General features: G+C 51.2%; 1 protein-coding gene across 4 annotated transcripts in view; it reads left to right on the top strand.

Moving 5' to 3' along the window:
• The first annotated feature begins 1,427 nt into the window (after positions 1–1,427).
• Positions 1,428–17,444, top strand: part of PLIN3 (perilipin 3) — a 39,485-nt gene continuing 23,468 nt past the window's right edge. For 2 of the 4 annotated variants that reach the window (XM_023540705.2, XM_010601042.3), the window contains exons 1-5: positions 1,428–1,542; positions 5,895–5,977; positions 6,680–6,878; positions 7,067–7,149; positions 14,676–14,973. In XM_023540705.2, the coding sequence (XP_023396473.1) occupies positions 5,912–5,977; positions 6,680–6,878; positions 7,067–7,149; positions 14,676–14,973 (646 nt within the window). In that variant the 5' untranslated portion in view covers positions 1,428–1,542; positions 5,895–5,911. Of the gene's footprint in view, positions 1,543–5,393; positions 5,558–5,894; positions 5,978–6,679; positions 6,879–7,066; positions 7,150–14,675; positions 14,974–17,444 lie in introns of all 4 variants that reach the window. The other 2 variants (XM_023540704.2, XM_064280334.1) reach the window with 2 other exon arrangements.

Raw genomic sequence — 17,444 nt, 5'->3', positions numbered from 1 at the left:
GGTTTTCTCCCAGTCTCTAGGTTCTCTTTTTACTCTCTTGGAAAAGTCTTTTGATAAACATAAGTATTTAATTTTTAGGAGGTCCAAGTTATCTAGTTCATCTTCTGGAGTCTGTGTATTTTTAGTTAAACTATTTATACCATAAATTAAGGCCCCTAGCTTTAAGACCTCATAAAGGCCTTAAGCGTCTCATAGTCTCATATGCATGCGAAAGCTGGACGATAAATAAGGAAGAACAATCGAGGCCTTTGAATTGTGGTGTTGGCGAAGAATATTGAATATACCACGGGCTGCCAAAAGAATGAACAAATCTGTCTTGGAAGAAGTACAACCAGAATGCGTCTTAGAAACAAGGATGGCGAGACTGCGTCGCAAATATTTTCAACCTGATATCAGGAGTGATCAGTCCCTGGAGAAGGACATCATGCTCGGGAAAGTAGAGGGTCATGGAAAAAGAGGAAGGCCCTCAACAAGGTGGATTGACACAGTGGCTGTAACAATGAGTTCAAGTATAACAACAATTGTGAGGATGATGCCTGACCAGGCAGTGTTTCAGTCCATTGTACATGGGGTCGCTAGGAGTCAGAATCAACTCAACGGCACCTAACGACAACAGCTTTAAGGCTACAAATTTTTATGGAAACAGGCTACTACAGCTTTCTCCCTCGGAGCGGCTGGTGGCTTTGAACTGCCAACCTTTCAGTTTGCAGCCGAGTGCTTAACCACTGCACCACCAGGGCTCCTCAGGGCAGACAGAAGTACTGGGTATGTATGTGCACTGCTGTGGTGAAAGTAAGGTCCCTGAGTGGTGTACATGGTTTTTCCTTGACTGCTAACTGAAAGGGTTGGAGGTTCAAACCCACCCGGGGCACCGAGGAAGAAAAGCCTGGCAATTTGCATCTGAAAAAATTACAGCCAGTAGACTCCTACGGAGTGATGTTCTATTCTGTAACACATGGGGTCCCTATGAGTCAGAACGGACGCATGGGTTTGGTTCGTGGTTAACGTTACTCATACTACGGCTGGGTCAGCCTTGGCTGAGTCACCCTCCGGCCCCTGGAGAGGGGGTAGGCGCGTGGGGGGCATCACGCAACCATCGCTGGGTTCTCGAAGCCTCAGTTTGACCGCCGGAGAAATGGGGGACCCGGGGGAGACCCCAGATCCCGCGCGGCGCACCCGGATTGCACTCACCTCCCACGGCTAAGTCCATGGGGACCCCAGAGTGAGGAGGGGGCGTCCCCTGGCTAGATCAGACGTGCTGCAGGGGTTTCCCCGGGCCGGACAAGGCGCGGAGGACGTGGACAGCCCCACGCACCCGTCCTTCCTGGACTTCCCAAGTGGCCATAATGTCCCGGGACCCGCGGAGGGCCGGGCAAGGGGCGGGGCCTCCTGGCAGGCAGCCCCCCAGTCCGATTGGTCCAGCACACCGTCACTCCGGGAGCCCCCTCCCCCCGGCGGCATAAAAGCCCGCCCCGGGCCGGCCCAAGACGGTTTCGGACCGTGAAGTCGTGTGCGTCGTACCTGGACGTCCCGCTGTCCGTGGTGAGTGGCTGGGGAGCCTCGATCGAGGCAAGGGGACCAAGTCCGCCGAATCCAGGGGCGCCCCAGGGCAGGAAGGGGCGGGGAGGGTCCTCCCGGGGGACTTTTCTGGTGCCAGAGGCCTGGGAAAGGGTCCTTGCTAAGTATCCCTCTCCCCCCCAAATAAATCCAACCTCTCTAACAGGCCTGTAGACTTTCAAACCCTCTACTCTCAATTCCTGGGACTTTTGGGGAGCCAAGAGAGGCCCCCAGAAGTGGCAGTATCAAGGGGGACCTAGATCCTCCGTCCCAAGCCACATACTCTTTAAAAAATGAGTTTGGCAAACTCAGTTTGCAGACCAAATTTCTCCCCGCCCCAGCCCTTCCTGTACAAGAATTCCGGCCTCCCTGGGTCTTCAGACACCCCTGGGATCCCCAGGGCAACCCCTGCGCTAAGCAAAGCCCCCTCCCCTGCAAATTGTTTTGCTGGCCCCTCTGGGTCCCACCTTGTGGCCCCCCAGCTGACCCTGGAGACTTCTTGGGCGAGCCCTGCCCCCTTCCTGGGGGGATGTGGCCGCGGGGTTGTGCAAGGCTTCCGTCCGGTGGGAAGGCCACCCCTTATCTGCGTCCTTGGGGTCTGGGCCTGGGGCCTTGGTGCCTTCGAACTCTTAGAGTCGGGTCTTAGCATGCCCCGGCTTTGACTCTGGGCGGGGCGCCCCCTGTTTTGGAGATGAGAAAGTGGGGGCCGGAGAGCACTCTGGCTCCAGCCGAGCACTTTTTCTGGCAGCTGGAGCCTGTTGCAGCGGGTCACTGACCCCAAAGATTCTAATGGGGTGCTGCCTTCAGCAATCGCCAGCCTTGGTTGAATCAGTTCCTGGAAGGCGGGAGGGTTTATGGACAGAGAGGAAGGGCTTCTGAGAGCTAAGAGGGACTTGAGTCTGAGGAGGTGGGAGCTGGGATGCCCACCTGGCCCCTGCCCCAGGTCAGCTCAAATGAACTCAGGTGAGGCTTACCATTGGCAGATGTGCCTCTCCACCCGACTTCCTGGTTGGGGGGGGTCTTTTGTAGCAAGCGAGGAGGCAGTCCTGGCTGCCTTCATTCCTCCGCAAGTGGAAGCCAGAGTTGGGTGAAATGGTTCTGTTGATTGAGTGTGTACTATGTGCCAGGCTCCAAGCTAAACATCCCAGGGTCAGTGTCTCCTCCAACCTGCAGGGTCTCTGAGCTAGGAACAGTTATCCCCATTTTACAGATGTGGCAAGCGAGGGCCCAAGAGGGGATGTGCCTAGGTCCAACTGCTTATTGACTCATAGTGGCCCCACATACAACAAAAGGAAACATTTTGCAGTCCTTCGCCATGTTCACATCGTTGGGTGGCGTGCTCGAGTCCATGGTTGCAGCCACTGTGTATTCTGAGTCCCTCCCAACCTAGGGGGCTCATCTTCCAGCACTGTATCAGAAAATGTTCTGTTCTGGTCCATAGGGTTTTCATTGGCTGATTTTTGGTAGTAGATCACCAGGCCCCTCTTCCACCTGTCTGTCAGTTTGTCTTACTATGGTGGGTTGTGTGTTGCTGTGATGCTGGAAGCTAAAACAAACAAACAAGAAAACCCAAAAATATCCCCCTGAAGTCTTCTTAAACACAAGTAATAGTTTAGCTTAACTGGTAAAGAATGTCTGCCTTGAGCATTGTACTGTTTTAAACCCTGGTGGCGTGGTGGTTAAGTGCTACAGCTGCTAACCAAAGGGTCACCAGTTCAAATCTGCCGGGCGCTCCTTGGAAACTCTATGGGCAGTTCTACTCTGTCCTATAGGGTCGCTATGAGTCAGAATCCACTCGACAGCACTGGGTTTGGCTTTTTTTTGGTTTTATATGGGATCAAATTGACAATAACAACTCAAAAGATTAGATGGGAACCCACCTTCTGGCCCCCCAGCCGGCCCTGGGGAGGTCTTGGGCAAGCTTCGCTCCCTCCCTGGGTGGGTGTGGCTGCAGGGTTGTGCAAGACCTCTGTCCCTGGGAAGGCCTACCTCTTATCTGCATCCTTGGGTCTGGGCCTGGGACCTTGGGGGTGATGAGTTTATGTTAATTGGGGAGGAATAACTTGGAAAAGGAGGGTGAAACGGTTGCCCAACCCGAAGAGTATTATCAATGTTGCTGAATTGTACATGTAAGAATTGTTGAGTTGGCAGTGTATGTTCTGCTGTGTATATTTTCAACAACAGCAAAAATAAAATAAATTATATGTATGTATTTTAAAAAGCTGACACCCAATCGATTCCAACTCATGGCGACCCCGTGTGTTGCAAAGTAGAACTGCTCCACAGGGTTTTTATGGCTGTGACCTTTTGGAAATATATTGCCAGGCCTTTCTTCCTTGGTGCCTCTGGGTGGGTTCAAACTGCCAACTTTCTGGTTAGCAGCCAAGTGCTTAACTGTTTGCACCACCCAGGGACTCCTTGCTGGAAGCTATGCCACCCATGTTTCAAATACCAGCAGGGTAACCCATTTTGGGATAGGTTACAGCCGAACTTCCAGACTAAGACAGACTTGGAGGAAATGTCCCTCTGCTAGTGAATTGCAAAGCTGAGATTAGAACTGGTGGGCTCTGCTTAGAGAACAGCAAAACAAGGTAGACAGGAGGTTGGGCCTCCTTCCACTAGAAAAAAGTCTAGTTCAGGATTTCTCCATAGAATCAGGCCAGAAACACCTGAGGAGCCAGCCTTCAAGGCAGGCACGACCTTTAGCCCCGTTTTACAGGTGAAAGGACCCAGGCTAGGTGAGGGGAAGTGCCTTGTCCAACATATCACAGCATGGGCTGAGTGGGCCTCCTGGTTTTTTTCTATTCTGACCACGCTGTCCCCACCTCATCTCACCTGGCCAGGAATTTGAGGCACACCTGTGGCTCCCATCCCACCTGCCACAGCAAGCATTAAACTCACGTGGGGAGCCTCCCTCACCCTCCCCACACCCCTGAGTCTCACTTCTCTCCATCTGCAGTGGGTGCAAGCATGGTGTCTCTAACTTTTTTGAATGTTGTTGTTGTTAATTGCTGTTGAGTTGATCCTGACTCTTGTGACTCCATGCGTGTCAGAGTAGAACCCCTCTATAGGGTTCTCAAGGCTGCAATATTGGGAGTAGATTGCCAGGCCTGTCCTCCGAGGAACCTCGGGGTGGGTTCAAAACGCCAACCACTTTTTTGAGTAGGTAATATCCACATGGCTTAGAAGTCTCCCTCCCAGCCCTGCCCCCACCTACCCGATCCTCCTGCCACTGTTAAGTCTCCTGTACCCCTTTAAGGATTTGATAGAATTGCAAAGAAAGGTGTACTTTTGCCTCATTGAGCACCTTTTGTCTCTTAACGATATTCTAGTCCATGTCAACCCAGTTGTCCTGAGTCACCTCTGACTCATGGTGACTGCATGGGTGTCAGCATAGAGCTGAACTCCATAGGGTTTGCAGTGGCTGACTTTTCAGAAGCAGATCGCCAGGCCTTTGTTCTGAGACACCTCTGGGTGGACTCGAACCTCCAACCTTTTGGTTAACAGCTGAGTGCATTCACGTATGTGCTGCCCACAGATATCTGGCCCGTGTCAGTTACATGTAAAGGTGCCTTCTTTAGCTGCTGCACTGAGATAAGCCCCTTTCAATGGGCATCTAGGTTGTTCCCAATATCGTGTTTGTGGGCCACACAAGTACACACCTGTCTGCCCACGTGTCACTACAGGTATGGGGCTTTCCCCAAGAGAGGTTTCTGGGTCAAAGGGAAGGTGTCTTTTAAAACATAGCTGCTGTTGGCACGCTGGAGTCTCTGGGTTGTGCAAACACTTAAGTGCATGACGACTAGCCAAAAGGTTGGGGGTTCGAACCCACCCAGAGGTGCTCCAGAAGAAAGGCCTGGCAATCTGCTTCCGAAAGGTCACAGCCTTGAAAACCCAGTGGAGCAGCTTTCCTCTGCACACGCGGGGTCGCCGGGAGTCAGAATCGACTGGACGGCAGCTAGCGACATTGGCACATTGCCCTCCACAGAGGTTCTGTACGGTAGGTGTTCCCCCGGAGCATCAACACAGGTGAGCCCTTGAAGGGCCAGCCCCAGACCCTGCTGGGGTCCAAGGTGGGGTCCGGGGAGGAGCAACAGCACTTGGAAGCATGTTAGACATGCAGGCTTCCACCGCCCGGACCCCACTGATCACCACCTGTCCTGTAACCGATCCCGGGGGCTCCTGTACATGTTAACATGTGAGAGGTGGGTGTCAGAGGGCAGGTGTGAGTCCAGCTGGGCCGTCCTCTGTCCCCCAGCCCTCGGCGTGGGCTTGGACCTTCCCCTGGAGGAAGGGACGGGCCTGACTGTTCTCCTGACTGTACTCTCTGTTCGCAGAGCCTGCTGCTGAGACCATGGCTACCAATGGGACAGAGGCAGCTGCTGGCGCCCAGGGGACTGCAGAAGAACCGGTACAGCAGGTGAGGAAGGGGTGGGGCCGGGGCCGCCCCCTGCCCTGTGGCTGTGTCTCACAAGGCTTCCCACACTGTGGCAGGGAGCCAGGGACTGCCAGCAGCCGCGTGGGGGTGGGGCAGCCTCTTCTGAATGGATGGGGGAGAAGTCACTATCCTATGTCCACTAAAGGTGCCCACGTGGAGGCGGGGGCTGGGACTCTCGAAACCCTCGGTGAGTGGGGAGGGGTCAGGGCTCCATCGGAAACTAGCCCTCTCCCTGGAGCCCAACCCTCCCTATCTCTGAAGATTCTGTAACACCAGTTGCCATGGAATCAACCCTGACTCGTGGTGACCCCATGTGTCAGAGTAGAAGTGTGCCCTATAGGGTTTCCCTTGGCTGGTTTTTTGGAAGTAGATTGCCAGGCCTTCTGAGGAGCCTCTGGGTGGACTTGAACTGCCAACCTTTGGGTTAGCACCCGAGTGCCTTAACCAACTGCACCACCCAGGGACTCCACCTGGGAAGCAGTAGATGTGACGTCCGTGTTCCAACAAATGCGCTGCAGAGTCGGGGGGGCGGGGGAGACACGTGGGGAACCTCGAAGTTCCTGGCTTAGACAACTGCCTGGCTGTAAAGTGGGGATGAGCCGAGATGTTTCACTGGACGGAATGCGAAGTAAAACCCTGGGTGTCCCCGACCCAGTCCATCTGAGCGTCTGTCTCCTCCCCTAGCCGAGTGTGGTGGACCGTGTGGCCAGTATGCCTCTCATCAGTTCCACCTGTGACATGGTGTCTGCAGCTTATGCCTCCACCAAGGAAAACTACCCCCACGTCAAGTCTGTCTGCGACGTGGCAGAGAAGGGCATGAAGACCCTCACAGCAGCTGCTGTCAGTGGAGCCCAGCCCATCCTCTCCAAGCTGGAGCCGCAGCGTGAGCGAAGCCCATAAAGCCCCAAGCCCGCCCACCCAGCACTTCCAGGGGTCTGCTCCAGCCCTGGGTCTGCTGCCCCAAACCAGCCCCTACTGAGCTCACCTGGGCCCCTGACGGATGCGTGCGTGCAGAGTGGGCAGAAACAGGGAAGTAACCGTCAGATTTCTTTCTTGTCCCATCTCCTGCAGTTGCGTCCGCCAGTGAGTATGCCCACAAGGGGCTGGACAAGCTGGAGGAGAACCTGCCCATCCTGCAGAAGCCCCCTGAGAAGGTAAGAGGTGTCCACTCTAGGAGCTCCTCGGGGGCTCAACGAGACAGGGACCCAGCGGGGTAGTGAGTCTGCTCCAGTAACTGTTGAGTTGACCCCAACTCATGGTGCCCCCATGTGCATCAAAGTAGAACTGCGTTCCATGAGATTTTCAGTGGCTAATTTTTCAGAAGTAGATTGCCAGGCCTTTCTTCCAACGTGCCTCTGGGTGGACTTGAGCTGCCAACCTTTCAGTTAGCAGCTGAACATGTTAACCTTTTGTCCACCCGGGGGCTGGGTGCTTGCTTATTAAGTATTTACCCAGGAGCCACTGGTACAGAAGGCCAAGCTCATGTACCCCTATTTGCAGCTGAGTTTCTCCCACAGGAAGTAACTGTTTACTGGAGGAGAAGTGAGACAAGGACAAGGCAGCTGCCGCTCTAGCTTCCTTAGTCTCCCCACTAAGGACACCTGCTTTCAGCAGCAGCTCATTCATTCACTAAATTTTGAACCCTTCCTGTGTGCCAGGGACAGTACCGTCAGCTCTGCGTCCATACTATCACATTTAACCCTCCTGATCCCCACGCGGTAGGCTTAGCTGACTGGGTGGTTGGTGCAAGCGGTTAAGTGCTCCGCTGCTAACGGACAGGTTGGCAGTTCAAGTCTACCCAGAGGTGCCTCGGAAGAAAAGCCTGGCAATTCTACTTCTGAAAAACCATCCATCGAAAGCCTGATGGAACACAGTTCTGCTGTGCCACACGTGGGGTCTCCATGAGTCGGAATCGACTTGACGGCAACTGGTTTGGTTTGTTTTGGGTATTTACGCACAGAGGGTCCCAGCTAGTGAACAGTGAGGCGGAACTTTAACCCGTTTCTTACCAGCAGAAACCATAAAACGGGCTTGCACTGATGGAAGATAGAAAGTGCTGAGTTCACGGAAAAATGGAGAAACGGCACTCACTCCAAAGGAGGCACCTTTTTAGAGCCGGGCAAATGTGTGCCCCCTCTGCCCTGCCACTAGTCCACGAGGCAAACATCCTTTCCGTTTACAGAGGGCTGAGCTCAGGGCAAAACTCCCCAAGGTCGCCTGACAGAGCAGCCCCTCCAAGCACTGGTCTTTGTGAAGGGCATGATGCTGTCTCAGTTCTGGGCCCTGTGAGGCGGGACAATGCCGTTTCTTCCCCCAGGTTCTGTGGGACAGCGGCATAGTCAGAACTGGGACTTTTTGTTGTTATGCTTTAGATGAAGGTTGACAGTTGAAGTTAATTGCTCATTCAAAAATTTCTACACATACCGTTTTGTGACGTTGGTTGCAATCCCCACAATGTGACAACATACTCCCACTTTCGACCCCGGGTTTCCTGTGTCCATTTGACCAGTTCCTGTCTCTTCTTGCTTCCTCGTCCTGCTTTTGGACAGGAGCTGCCCATTTGGTCTTGTATATCTGAAAGAACTAAGAAGCACATTCCTTGCGTGTATTGTTTTTTGTTTTATAGCCCTGTCTAATCTTTGTCTGAGAGTGGGCTTCAGGAATGGTTTTAGTTCTGGGTTAATGGAGCATCCGGGGGCCATAGTTTCAGGGGTTCCTCCGGTCTCTGTCAGACCATCGTTGCTGTTATCATGTGCCGTCGAGTTGATTCCGACCCATAGTGACCCTACCGGTCAGAGTAGAACTGCCCCAGAGGGTTTCCAAGGAGCACCTGGTGGATTCAAATAGTCGACTTTTTGGTTAGCAGCTGAGCTCTTAACCACTGCGCCAGCAGGGCTCCACATCAGCCTGGTCTTTTTACATGAATTTGAATTTGGTTCTACATTTTTCTCCTGCTCTGCGTGCTCTTTGTTGTGTGTCAGGGCAGTCATTGGTGGTAGCTGGGCACCATCTAGTTCTTCTGATCTCAGGCTGCAGAGCTGGGATTTGAACCAGGGCCAGCATGAGCTAGTTAAGCTACTGTGTACTCAATTAACTTCATGCTGGTGTTGGCACCTGACAATCATACCAGTTGTTGAGTTGACCCAACTCGCAGTGACCCCATGTGTGTCAGAGTGGAACTGTGCTCCATAGGGTTTTCAGTAGCTGGTTTTTTAGAAGTAGATTGCCAGGCATTTCTCCTGAGACACCTCTGGGTGGATCAAACCTCCAACCTTTCCTTTAGAAGCCAAGCATGTTAACTGTTTGCACTCAGCAGGGACTCACACCCCCTCCCCCCACTCACACACACAAAATGACTCATCCCCACATGTACAGGAAGGCTGGGTATTCAGAGGGGCACCATCTTAGAAGGCTAAAAATGAGGTGGCCGTCTGATTTTTCAGGGACCCTATGCATGGAAAGAGGAGCCCTGGTGGCTCAGTGGTTAAGCACTTGGTAGCTAACCATAAGGTTGGCTATTCAAACCTACCAGCCACTCCTCAGGAGAAAGATGTGGAAGTCTGCTTCTGGAAAGATTACGGCCTTGGATATCATATGGGGCAGTTCTACTCTGTCCCATCGGGTCACTATGAGTCAGAATCTACTAGACAGCAATGGGTTTTTGGTGCCTGGAAAGCTGCTTAAAAACTCAGATTCGAGAATGGCAGGTGGTGGCTAACGATTACCCACGTGTTCTAGGGGCTCTTCTCTACAAAGGATTCAATGAAAAGCTATTCCAGGGGTCAGGAAACTATGGCCTGCTGGCCAAATCTGGCCCTCGGTCTGTGTTTGTAAATAAAGTTTTATTGGCACATTTATATGCTCATTTTTAACATCTGTGGTGGCTTTCGCACTATCATGGCAGAGTTGAGTCTGACAGACAGACAGAGACCATACTGGACCATCTTGCCTACAAAGCCAAAAATATTTACTATCTGGCCCTTTACAGAGAAAGTTGCTGACCCTCTAACAATTTTACTAACCAGTCAAGGTTCCAACCGGAACCCAAACCTGTTACTTTCAAGATGATTCTGACTTACAGCCACCCTATAGGACAGAGTAGAGCTGCCCCATAGAATTTCCAAGGCTGTAAATCTTTACAGAAGCTGTCTGCCACATATTTCTCCCACAAAGCAGCTGGTAAATTTGAACCGCCAATCTTTCAGTCAGCAACTGAGCACTTTAATGACTAGGGCTCCTTCAGTCAAGGCGATAGCTGTAAAATCAAAATTTTTATTGTCGTTAGCTGACCTCAAGTTGGCCTCTGAATCACAGCGACCCCATACGTAATGGAACAAAACGCTGCCCAGTCCTGTGCTGTCACCGTGATTGGCTACAGATCAGCCCATTGTGATCCTAGAGTTTTCATTGGCCGATTTTCAGAAGTTCACTGCCAGGCCTTTTTTTCCTGGTCTGTCTTGGTCTGGAAGCTCCACTGAAACCTGTTCAGCATCCCAACAATACGCAGGCCTCCACTGACAGACGGGTGGTGGCTGTGCGTGAAGCGGATTGGCCAGGAATTGAACCTGGGTCTCCTGCACCGAACCACCACTGCCTCCTAGAGTCAAAATAAACTCAAAAACCCAAATCCCCACCCAGTGCCGTCGAGTCGATTCCGACTCATAATGACCCTATAGGACCAAGTTCAAATACCTGTTCCACCCCTTAGTTGCTGGCCAACCTCAGGCAAGCTAGTTTAGCCTCTCTCGGCCTTGCTTTCTCTTCTGTAGAACGAGAATGCTACCTGCATCTTAAGGAGCCCTGGTGGTGCAATGGCTAAGCATTCAGCTGCTACCTGAAAGGTTGGTGGTTCAAACCCCCTCGTGGTTCCAAAAAAACTCGTTCCCGTCGAGTTGATTCCGACTTCTAGCGACCTTACAGGACAGAACAGAACTGCCCCATGGGGTTCCCGAGGTAGTAACTTTTAAGGGAGCAGACTGCCAGATCTTTCTCCTGCGGAGCCATTGGTGGGTTCAAACTGCCAACCTTTCGGTTAGCAGCCAAGTGCCTTAGCTACTATGCCACCAGGGCTCCTTCCTCATAAAGATTACAGCCTAGGAAACTCTCTGGAGCGGTTCTACTCTGTCACATGGGGTCGCCATGAGTCAAAATTGACTCAACGGCACCCAGAGAGAACAACTACCTGCATCTTCGGCATTTGCGTAAGAAGGCTCAGAACAGCGCCTGGCAGGTACCAAGGGTTTGCTTTTAATGTTTCAATACAGGAATCCAGAATAAATCCACAAAACCCTTGGGTGTTTCGGTATGTTCCTCATTCACTCTTGAGAGCATAAGGATTTTCCTAAAGTCAGAATGTTTGAGTGCTTGGACGTACACATGAAATCCTTGTTTAGTCTGGCTCTGAGCGTCTAATGCTGGGTCTGCTAGTTTTCTGTGGCTACTGTAATGAAAACATCATGATAAACAGAGAAAAGATTGAAGTTGTCAAGGACCTCATTTTACTTAGATCCATAATCAACACTCACGAAAGCAGCAGTCAAGAAATCAAATGACACTTTGCATTGGGCAAATCTGCTGCAAAAGACCTCTTTGAAGTGTTGAAAAGGAAAGATGTCACCTTGAGGACTAAGATGGCCTGACCCAAGCCATGGTGTTTTTATTTGCGTCATATGCATGCAAAAGCTGGACAATGAAGAAGGAAGACCGAAGAACTGATGCCTTTGAATTATGGTGTTGGCGAAGAATATTGAATATACCATGGACTGCCAAAAGAACGAACAAGTCTGTCTTGGAAGAAGGACAGCCAGAGTGCTCCTTAGGAGACAGGATGGTGAGATTTCATCTCACGTACTTTGGACATGTCAGGAGGGACCAGTCCCTGGAGAAGGACATCATGCTTGGTAAAGTAGAGGGTCAGCGAAAAAGAGAAAGACCTTCAATGAGATGGACTGACACAGTGACTGCAATGATGGGCTCAAACAGAACGATTGTGAGGATGGCGAAGGACCATTCTGTTTCATCCTGTTGTGCACAGGGTCTCTATGATTCGGAACCGACATGATGGAACCTAACAACATCAAGTAGCTTGCTGTTGTTGGGTGCTGTCAAGTCAATTCCAACTCGTAGTCACCCCATGTGACAGAGTAGAACTGCCCCATGGGGTTTCCTAGGCTGTAATCTTTAGGCGAGCAGATTTCCAAGTCTTTCTCCCGCAGATCCGCTGGGTGGGTTCGAACCACCAACTTTTCGGTTAGCAGCCAAGTGCGTAGCTGTTTGCGCCACCAGGTCCCCTTAAGCACAAGCTTAGTGGTTGAAGACAACAGACGTTTATTCTCAGATCTGGAGACTGGAAGTCTGAAATCAAGGTGTCAGCAGGGCCACGCTCCCTCCGGTGGCTCTAGGGAAGAATCGTTCCTCGCCTCTTCCGGGTTCTTGCAGCTACTGGCAATGCTTGGCATGCCTTGGCTTGTGGCTGCATCACTGTGATCTGTGCCTCCAGTTTCCCCTGGCCATCTTCCCTGGGTGCCACTGTGTCTTCACACAGCCTTCTTACAGGGACTGCGGTCACTGCCCCACCCTACTCCAGTATGATCTCATTTTAGCTAATTACATCTGCAAAGACCTATTTCCAAATAAGGTCATGTTCCAGCTGGACTGAACTTTGGGGGAGCACTATTCAACCTAGTGCACAGGGTTTCACCCCTCAGGGCTGCTGACATTAGGGCCAGATCGTTTCCTGGGGTGGGGCCATCCTGTGCACTGTAGGGTGTTGAGCAGCACCCCTGGTCTCCTTCACTCACTCCATGTCAGTCGCACCCCCTCTCCCAGTTGTGACAACCACGAATATCCTCGGACATCACCAAGTGTCCCTGGGAGCAGAATCAACCCCTCACCGGGTGAGAACTCTTGTTTTAGGGTATCCCACGAACTCCCAAGCCCCCATGCTTGTTGTATTGTGGGGGCTTGTGTGTGGCTGTGATGCTGGAAGCTAGGCCACCAGTATTCAAATACCAGCAGGGTCACGCATGGCCGACAGGTTTCAGCTGAGCTCCCAAACTAAGACAGACTGGGAAGAAGGACCTGGTGGTCTGCTTCTGAAAAGAATTAGCCAGTGAAACGCTTACGAATAACAGTGGAACCTTGTCTGCACATTGGAAGGCACTCAAAAGATGACAAGATGGATTGACACAGTGGCTGCAACAATGGGCTCACGCATAACAATTGTGAGGATGGTGCACGACTAGGCAGTGTTTTGTTCTGTCGTACATAGAGCCGCTATGAGTCGGAACCAACTGGACGGCACCTAACAACAACTGACCCATAAGAGACTCTGCGTCCCATAATCATCTGACCTACTGACGTCCTAGGATGCTGCCCACATTTAGATCCGGAGTCTGAGTGGGAAGGAGAGAGGAGGGAAATCACAGAAGCTCAAGGGTCCCCCTGGCTTACACTGTCTAACCTATTAGGAGTTTATTGTGGTGTATGGTGTCAGCAGAGATTAAACTCAATTTTTCTTGCCCAAATAATGAAAGCAAGGTCCCTCCACTTGGCACTGCTGACACGGGGGCTAGATCTGTCTCTGGGGTGGGGCTGTCCTGTCCACTGTAGGATGTTGAGCAGCATCCCCGGCTTCCACCCACTTGATGCCAGTAGCATGATCCCTCAAAGTTGTGACAACCACAAACGTCCCCCATATTGCCCAATGTCCCCTGGTGGGCAAAGATGCCCTCCATTGAGCCTCACTGCTCTAAGGGGCTAAATTAATATACGGCATACACACCTAGGCTAGGTTCTGATCCTTAGTGGTTGATTGGTGTGGTCACGGCTCAGCAGTAGCCTTAGTTTCTGCTGTCATGCTTACTGAGCACTGAAGTCAAGCTCTGCTCTAACCATGAGTTGAAGAGGCATAGAGAGGCCAAGTAAGTTGCCTGAGGCCACACAGCTAGGAAGTATCAAGCCTGGAATTTGAACCCAGCCTATCTAGCTCATGCCTCTCTGAGTCTAAGTACCTCTTTCACAGGTTGCCATGTGGATTAGATGAAATGATGTAAGTAATGCATTTAGTACAGTGTCAGGCACAGAAACGTGACATAGCATCACTATTTTTATTATTCAATCAACAAATGTCTCTTAAGTGCCTACTGTGTTTCAGGCACTGTGTTGGGTGCTGAGCAAACAATGAAATGACCCCCCGCTCCCAGCCTCGAAAGCTCGCAGTCTCGAGCCATGCTGTCCAATGTGGTGGCCACTAGCTACATGTGTTTGTTGAGCACTGTGGTATGTGGCTGGTCCAAACTGATGTGTACTATAAGTGATAAGGAGGCCCTGCATAGTGCAAATGGTCAATGCACTTGGCTGCTAACCAAAAAGTAGGAGGTGTAAGTCTACCCAGAGGTGCCTCAGAAGAAAGACCTGGAGATCTACTTCTGAAAAATCAGGCACTGAAAACCCTACGGAGTGTAGTTCTACTCTGACACACGTGGGGTTGCTGTGAGTCTGAACTGACTCAACAGCAGTTGGTACCCTAGAGCACATGGTCTTAACGGTGACAGCAGACTCAGTCTTCAACCTATGGCATCACCCAGGAGATGGAACTCCTCTCTCTGGGCTCCCTGGAGGTTGAGGTACGGAGGAGGAAGTACCAAGGGCAGAGATGCTGATGCCTGCTGTCCCCCAGGTCCTGGCAGACACCAAGGAGCTCATCTCCTCCAAAGTGTCGGGTGCCCGAGAAATGGTGTCCAACACCGTATCCTGTGCCAAGGACACCGTGGCCACCCGAGTGACGGAGGCGGTAGACGTGACTCGGGGCACCGTGCAGAGTGGCATGGACATGACCAAGTCTGTGGTGACCAGCGGTGTCCACTCTGTCATGGAATCCCGCGTGGGTCAGATGGTCCTGAGCGGGGTCAACACGGTGCTGGGCAGGTCGGAGGAGTGGGTGGACAACCACCTGCCCATGACGGACGAGGAACTGGGTGAGTACTCCTCGGGGTCCCTTCTCCACACTTCCTGCCTAGGGGACTCTCTCTGCCATTTAGAGTGTCTGTCACTCCCTGCCGTCTCATTCCATGTCCTCTGTAGCTCCCATCATTGCCCACCTGGACCAGACTACTCACCTTCACCTGGTCCAGCCCCGTCATCCTCACTTGGGCCAGTGCAGGTACCTCCACCTTCGTCTCCCACCTTTATCTCCCCAGTTGGTCCTCCCCTCAACAGCCAGAGGGCGCCCGTGAGCACCTGAGTTAGGGCCTGTCCCTCTGCTCACAGCCGGCCAGGGCTCCCACCTCCCTGGAGTAAAAGCCCAAGTCCTCCTGGCAGCCCACAGGGCCCTGCATGACCGACCTGTCCCCTCCCTGCCGTCCCCTCCTCCTTTCTCCCCCTTGCTCACTCCGCTCCAGCCACACAGGCCTCCTCGCTGTTCCTCCAACTCTCCAGGCCCAGTTCTGCCTCAGGGCCTTTGTGTGGACTGTGCCTTCTGCCTGGAACCTCTTCTGCTGTATAAACTATGTTACGCTTACTGGGCTAGATGTTCCCCGCGACCACGGTCCCCACAGCCCTCAGCCCAGTAATTTGGTCCCTCAGGGAGTTTGGGTGTGTCTGTGGAGCTGCCACGACCTTGCCTTGGACAAGTTGTGCTGACTTCCCCAGTGTTGTGCAGTCTTCCCCTTCACCAAAGTTACCACTTATCTATTGTCTGTTTAGTGTTTTTCCATCCTCGCCCCTGTCCTCCCTTGTAACCATCAAAGATTGTTTCTTTTTGTGTAAACCTTTTCATGAGTTTTTATAGCAGTGGTCTCATACAATATTTGTCCTTTTGTGACTGACTTATTTCACTCAGCATAATGCCTTCCACATTCATCCGTGTTGTGAGATGCCTCACGGATTCATCATTGTTCTTTATCGTTGTGTAATGCTCCGTTGTGTGTAGGTACCATAGCTGGTTTATCCATTCATCTGTTGATGGGCACTTAGGCTGTTTCCATCTTTTTGCTACTGTGAACAATGCTGCAGTGAACATGGGTGCGCATATGTCTATTCGTGTGACGGCCCTTATTTCGCTAGGATATATTCCTAGGAGTGGGATTGCTGGATCACATGGTATTTCTATTTCTAGCTTTCTCAGGAAGCGCCATATCATTTTCCAAAATAGTTGTATCATTTTGCATCCCCGCCAGCAGTGCATATGACTTCCGATCTCCCCCCAGCCTCTCCAACATTTGTTATTTCCTGTTTTATTGATTCGTGCCAGTAATGCTGGGGTGAGACGGTATCTCACTGTGGTTTTGATTGGCATCTCTCTGATGGCTAGTGATCGTGAGCATTTCCTCGTGTGTCTGTCGGCCACTTGAATGTCTTCTTTGGTGAAGTGTCTGTTCATTTCCTTTGCCCATTTTTTTAATTGGATTGTCTTTTTGTTGTAGGGGTGATGAATTTTCCTATAGATTTTAGAGATTAGATCTTTGTCAGATTTGTCATAGCCAATTTTTTTTTCCCAGTCTGTAGGTTCTCTTTTTACTCTTTTGGTGAAGTCTTTTGATGAGCATAAGTGTTTAATTTTTAGAAGATCCCAGTTATCTAGCTTGTCTTCTGGAGTGTGTGTGTTGTTGGTTATGGTTTGTACCTTGTTAATGCCGTGTATTAGGGCCTCTAGCGTTGATCCTGTTTTTTCTTCTACGATCTTTATATGTATGTATGGTTTAGATGAAGGTTTACAGAGCAAATTAGTTTATCATTAAGCAATTAATACACATACTGTTTTGTGAAATTGAAATTGGTTACCAACCCTGTGATGTGTCAACACCCTCCCCTTCTCAACCTTAGGTTCCCCGTTTCTATTCATCCTGCTTTCCTATCCCCTCCTGCCTTCTGGTCCTTGCCGCTGGGCTGGTGTGCCCATTTAGTCTCGTGCACATAGTTGAGCTATGTGTATTATTGTTTGTTTTATAGGCCTGTCTAATCACCATTTTGCTCTTTTGAGATCTAGCCGTAGTCGATCAAATTGACAACAACAACCCAAAAGATTAGACAGGAACCTTAGGGGGCAGTGAGTTTGTGTTAATGGGGGAGAAACAACTCAGAAAAGGAGGGCGAGAATGGCTGCACAACTTGAAGAACGTACTCAATGTCACTCAAGTGTACATGTAGAAGCTTGAGTTGGTGTAAGTTTCCGCAGTGTATATTCACAACAACCATTGTGATCCATGGGGTTGTCATTGGCTGATTTTTCGGAGCTGATTGCCAGGCCTTTCTTCCTAGTCTATCTTAGTCTGGAAGCTCTACTGAAACCTGTTCAGTATCCTAGCAATACACGAGCCCCCACTGGCAGACAGGTGGTGGCTATGCATGAGGTGCACTGGCTGGGAGTTGAACCTGGGTTTCCTGAATGGAAAATGCCCTGCCATTGACCCACCAGTGCACACTAGGCTAGGGCCTTTTAATCCTATCA

The sequence above is a fragment of the Loxodonta africana genome, chromosome 3 (genome assembly GCF_030014295.1).
Source record: "Loxodonta africana isolate mLoxAfr1 chromosome 3, mLoxAfr1.hap2, whole genome shotgun sequence".
In the NCBI taxonomy this organism is placed as follows: Eukaryota; Metazoa; Chordata; class Mammalia; order Proboscidea; family Elephantidae; genus Loxodonta; species Loxodonta africana.
The sequence above is the reverse complement of the archived record's forward strand: the minus strand, read 5'-3'. Positions and strand labels throughout refer to the sequence as shown.